This window comes from Rhinopithecus bieti, unplaced genomic scaffold (genome assembly GCF_001698545.2).
Source record: "Rhinopithecus bieti isolate Rb0 unplaced genomic scaffold, ASM169854v2 scaffold_15838, whole genome shotgun sequence".
Classification (NCBI taxonomy): Eukaryota; Metazoa; Chordata; class Mammalia; order Primates; family Cercopithecidae; genus Rhinopithecus; species Rhinopithecus bieti.
The window spans coordinates 1113308-1119228 of record NW_016808928.1 but is presented as its reverse complement, the minus strand read 5'-3'; the positions used below and the strand labels follow the sequence as shown (position 1 = coordinate 1119228).

Below are 5921 nucleotides of genomic sequence, written 5' to 3'. Positions count from 1 at the left end.
CCCGTCTCGGCCTCCCAAAGTGCTGGGATTACAGGCTTGAGCCACCGTGCCCGGCCAAAATATCCTGACTCTTAATATATCCAGATACTGAAAGCTTAATCTCCCCTAGCGTGTAGGGCACCAGAGTTATTTCTGCCATCATTTTTCTTCCTTCTCTTACTCTGGTTTCCTTAGAGGCATTTTCAGATAGGAAGCCAGAATGCACTCTGTCTTGGAAATTGTCGTTTGGTAATAGAAATTTTAAAAACTGTATTTGTGAAGGTAAGTAAGAAAAATAAAGAGACAGGGTTGCATTCTTTACAGTTATTTTTATTCTCTATTACTGGGAAAGATTATTTTCTGTATTTACCAATCAACTTGGTAAGCCTTAATTTCAAAAAGTATGTATGTAATAATACATTGTTTAGCTGGTTGCATTTCTCATGTCAATTTTGCAATAAAATTGTTTTCTGCTTACAAAATCTGTCAAATTCAAAGAAGCTGCTAACATACCTACCACAACATATTACTTACACTAATAATTATCTCCGTCTATGCAGTTCCCCACTATGCCCACACTAATGCATGTAAGTCAAGTTTGTTATGATAGTGTTTAAGATTTTTTTATACCTAAAAGTATACTTTTATGCATAAACATTTCAGTTTCTTAAACATATTTTAACAATTATAACCCCATTTTTTTTTCTTTTATTGAGATGGAGTTTTGCTCTTGTCACCCAGGTTGGAGTGCAATGGCGCTATCTTGGCTCACTGCAACCTCCACCTTCCGGGTTCAAGCGGTTCTCCTGACTCAGCCTCCCAGGTAGCTGGGTGCCCGCCACCACGCCTGGCTAATTTTTCTATTTTTAGTAGAGTTGGGGCTTTGCCATGTTGGCCAGGCTGTTCTCAAACTCCTGACCTCAAGTGATCCACCCACCTCGGTCTCCCAAAGTGTTGGGATTACAGGCGTGAGCCACTGCACCCGGCCTCTATAACCTTTTTTTTTTTTTTAACTGAGACTTCTGTGTAATTATGTTACTGACAGAAAAATAATGTCTTGAATTTCTCAGGTAACTTTCAGAGACATTTTCTTTCATTTGTTTATTTTCATAGATATCATACTTTCAGATCACAGTTTTTCAGATAAATTTATACTGTATTAATTTCACGTAATAGATTCTTATGTAGCTTAACATGTATTTTCAGTATGTAAATACAAATTGATTTCATATATACTTGTGAAGACTGATGCCTTAGGATTTAGAATTATTTTATTAATTATCTAAACTGGTCAATTTTTAATAAAGACATCGAGAAGTTGTTTAAAGTATCTCCGTTTTTTCTGAAGTTCTTTTGAAGTCTACAGGGCTGGACCTTTGAAGATGGTTTTTCAGTACACTCGACCTATATAGCAACCATTGATCTGAAATGATAAACCACTGCCAATTAATAAAATACATGTTACATGAAGATACTGGGTTGTCAGCAGTGTTTACTGCTGTCTCTGGGGAAGACTTAAGTGCCATATAACTGTACCCAATAGGCATTTGAACAACCTCCTCATTCTTATGAAACAATGACTTCCTTAAGAAATATAAACTTTCACAAGTAAAGCACCTTTTGTGTTAAATAACAGCTTTTTTAATATGAAAAGGATACTAAATACACATTAGATGGTTCTTAGAAAATCCTTTATATAGGTCCTCTAATTTCTTTCAATATTTATGATCAACTTTTACATGAATCCTGCATTTCAGTTTTTTAATTTGGTTTATAAGTATTGGTAAAAATAGAAATATAATAGTACATAGTACAAATGCTTGTTTAGTAAAGAACTTGGCATGGACCTGAGAGATCTGGCCTTTGCGCTCACTCCTGGGAGGCGTCTTTGTGGAGTATGTAATTGTTCCGATCTAGCAATGCCAGGTGGGAGCTGGCTACACAAGAAAAACCAACCATGTGGCTTAGGCCGGGGCATGTGGGGCACAGCTGTCTACCTGGAGGCTAAAATCTGCCATTGGACATTCAATCCCTCAGTCCTGCCTACAAAGCAGAGCCCCGCTAGAAACCTCAAAACTCAGACCCGAGGAGGTGACCAGGGTGATGGTCTTCTGCCTGTGGTCACATGGGGTTTCTGAGAGAGCGAGACATCCTCCTGGACTCTGCCACACGTGTCTTTTCCCTGGAAGATACTGACATATCCCCTCCCTGTTAAAACCACAATGACGAGCATGACAGTTTTAGAGATGTCTCTGAGTTCTAACGCAGAATGAAGCCTCAGGCTGGTTTTGGGAGTCTCAAGGGCTTTAGGCTTTAAACTCATCCAGAGTTTAGCTAATTCTGGATGGTGTTACACACCATGTTAGAATTAGGAAAGGTAGCATCACTTTAAATTCTATCAAAAAAGGTAGATTTTGTTATTTTCATACTGACAAAATAATTCTAAGCCAGAGCAGTTATTTCCATATTGAAAAACTAAGCTTGAGAAGCAATAAAATTAAATTACATACTTAATTGTAGTTTTTTAATATCAAGCCAGAGCGTCTACCATTTACATATGAATTCAAAGTCTTCACACCAAACTTGCAAATAAGAAGAGGTTTCAATCCTGATAATTTCAAAGGAATTTATACATATATATGAGTTTCTAGAATGGAAAGTAGACTTAAAATTTAAAGAATGTTTTAATGAAAAATAGCCCAGATAGGTTACTGCTATCCTTATTTTATAAAATTAATTTTAAGTGCTATTTTATATGTAATTAAATAAATATTAGATTAAGATAAAATACTTTTAAAATATGACTAAAGAATTGTTTGCAGCTTTTTATTTTATTTATTTATTTATTTATCTTTATTTATTTATTTTTTGAGACGGAGTCTCGCACTGTCACCCAGGCTGGAGTGTGTGGCGTGATCTCAGCTCACTGCAAGCTCCACCTCCCGGGTTCTCGCCATTCTCCTGCCTCAGCCTCCTGACTAGCTGGGACTACAGGCGCCACCACGATGCCCAGCTAAATTTTGTATTTTTAGTAGAGATGGGGTTTCACCGTGTTAACTAGGATGGTCTCAAACTCCTGACCTCGTGATCCGCCTGCCTTGGACTCCCGAAGTGTGTTTGTAGTTATTTTTATAATAATATAGAATAGGTAAATATGGGTAAAACTGTGATTTAAAAGTCTATTGATGTGCTTCTTTTACTTCTTCAGTAGAAATTAAAGCACGGCCAGATGTCTTTCCCTTTTCCCCACAGGATAGAAGTGTTTAGTATTTCAAAGGTCCACGGAGTTGGTAATTTCATTATTTTTTCATTCAAAGGCCCTGAATGCATAGTGTTAGAATGTCGGGTTTACAGTAAATTTTCTATTACATATGCATTCTTCCTAAACATCGTATGGATCTATTATTTTAATTTAATATTGAAAAAATATCAAAGTCATCATAAAAATTAGGCAGTCACACAGAAGCATTAAAGTCAGGACTCCTGCTCAGGAAAGGACAGCTAAAGAGACCAGGTCTTCTGTTGCACCATTGAACAAGAACCTGCCTCCAACCTCTCCTGAGAACCCCTCCTCCTACACTATCAGACCACTCTACTGTTTTCTCCCAAGACTGCATCTACACTGTGCTTTTTCTGACACAGTTTCTTCTACCTCGAGTGTTCCACCTCCAAGTAGCAAAATGCTATGTACCTTTCAAGGCCCACTACAAAATGAGTTCATTTTCTGAAATGCAAAAGCAATATATAATTATTATAAAAGCTAAACAAAAATAAATACCAAGGATCAAATTAATAAGTATCCTTTTTCCCTCTGGTCCGACAATTTGATATAACCACTGTAAAGCTGTACGCTGCTGATTTCACGGAGATTTCCCTGATGGCTTGCCAAGCCTGTGCCATCTCCTTACCTGCAGCTGAGTATAACATTCCTCTTGTGTTTACTATTTTGCTATCCTTATAATTTCCTTGGCAACAAGGGTTTTTTTTTACTTTTAACTTACTAGTATATGACATATTCCTTAAATATTAAGTAGAGCGAGTAAAACATAATAGATTCTCAACAAATATTTATTGAATACATTAATAAATTATTGGATATGTTCATTTAATATTTTATGTGCTATTATGCCCATGAAACATTAAATTGCCCCCAAGCGAAATGATGAACTTACCATCACATCTTGGAAAAGGGTAGTTCCAGTTTCTGTTGATCCCGTGCTGACAAGTGAGGACAGGATGGCCTATTAGAATGTACCCAGGATAACACTCGAAAGATATTGATTGCCCCACACTGTAATCCGAGTTGATCATGTACCCATTCTGAAATGGGGGTGGATCTGGACAGTTCTGTAATTCATAGGCTGAAAGAAACAAATAGACAAAGCGTGTATTTGAGGGGTTAAATTACTCTGGAATTTGAAGGAGGAGTGTCATCATATGTAGCTGCTTAAGATGAAGTTGTTGGATATAAGTTTAATAATGTATATTTTCTAAGGAGTCCGTTGCCATCCAGTCCCATATAGTTGTTATTGGTAGGAGTAGAATTATAACCATATGCATTTCATAAAACAGTGTGTCCTTTTAAAGGAAGGTAGCACATACCAAAAATAAATTTGATAATCTTTACTTTGGAAAAAAGGCATATGATGTAAATTATTTAAGAAAGTAATACAGGCCAGGCGTGGTGGCTCACGCCTGTAATCCCAGCACTTTGGGAGGCCAAGGCGGGTGGATCATGAGCTCAGGAGATCAAGACCACGCTGGCTAACACGGTGAAACCCTGTGTCTACTAAAAATACAGAAAGTTAGCCAGGTGTGCGGTGGGCACCTGTAGTCCCAGCTACTCGGGAGGCTGAGGCAGGAGAATGGCATGAACCTGGCTGCAGTGAGCTGAGATCATGCCACTGCACTCCAGCCTGGGAGACAGAGCGAGACTTCGTCCCCGCCCCCCCCCCCAAAAAATGTAATACAAATAATAATAAAAGGGGCCCACAAAGAATGTTGGGTGAACATGTACCTAATAATTCCATTTTAAACAGGAAATATACTACCAGTCTAAGTACTCCTGACTGGGAAATATGTCATTGTTTTGTTTAACTAACTGTTTAATACAAATATAATAGGAAAATCCATTCCAGTCTCTTTAGTCTTTTTCTAAAACAAAACAAAACAAAACAAAACTGTATAATCCCTAAGCTGGCAACTACTGTCAGTACAATTTTTTATAACATGATTTATTGTGCTTTATCATTCAGTCTTTTATGTTCCCTAGAATAAACTCTAGGTAAGACAAGAGATAATCAATGTCTGCAGTCTGTGTGGTTTAAACATTTACTCATTAATTAGTAAGAAGTAACTAATCCATAAATTAGGTGTCATTTGATACTGTAATCTTAAAGCTAAATGAGCCATTGTGCAGACTCCTCTCGCCCACTCTGTTGAAGACGGTGTGAGTACTCGAAGCAGCAGAAGCCCTCTCTAGCATCTTTGAATGTTTAGGCACAGCTTTATCCATAAAGGTAGTTCCCATTAGACTGGGAACCTGCTCCTAACACAGCAGCAAAACCATACTGTGTAGCACCAGTTCTGGGAGAACCTCCTCCCTGTCATGTAATTCTGCTGAAATCAACCCTCAGTGCCAGGCAACACAATGAGTTTTTAAAGAGCATGAGGTCACCGGTCATTGTCCTCACAATCAACTGAAAATCAAGTCATAAAATAAAGGCTTCGAGATTCTGCAGAGGAACTTTTCCTGTGCAGAATGAAGTGAAATGGAAATTTCAATTTTATATGTAAATTCCTTAACCATTGACAATATTGGAGTGAGCCTGTAGCTCTGAAACTTGTAAATAAATGCTGGAAAATCAAACAATATATTATTATGACAGGTGTTTCCCAGAATTCTAGACTTTTTTTTTTTTTTTTTTTTTTTTTTTTTTTTT

General features: G+C 37.4%; 1 protein-coding gene across 1 annotated transcript in view; it reads right to left on the bottom strand.

The window, feature by feature from the left end:
- The window catches only part of CSMD1 (CUB and Sushi multiple domains 1), a 1215136-nt gene that overhangs the window by 188805 nt on the left and 1020410 nt on the right, over positions 1 to 5921 (bottom strand). The window contains exon 40 of the mRNA XM_017887857.1: positions 4152 to 4340. Within this exon, the coding sequence (XP_017743346.1) occupies positions 4152 to 4340 (189 nt within the window). The remainder of the gene's footprint in view (positions 1 to 4151; positions 4341 to 5921) is intronic.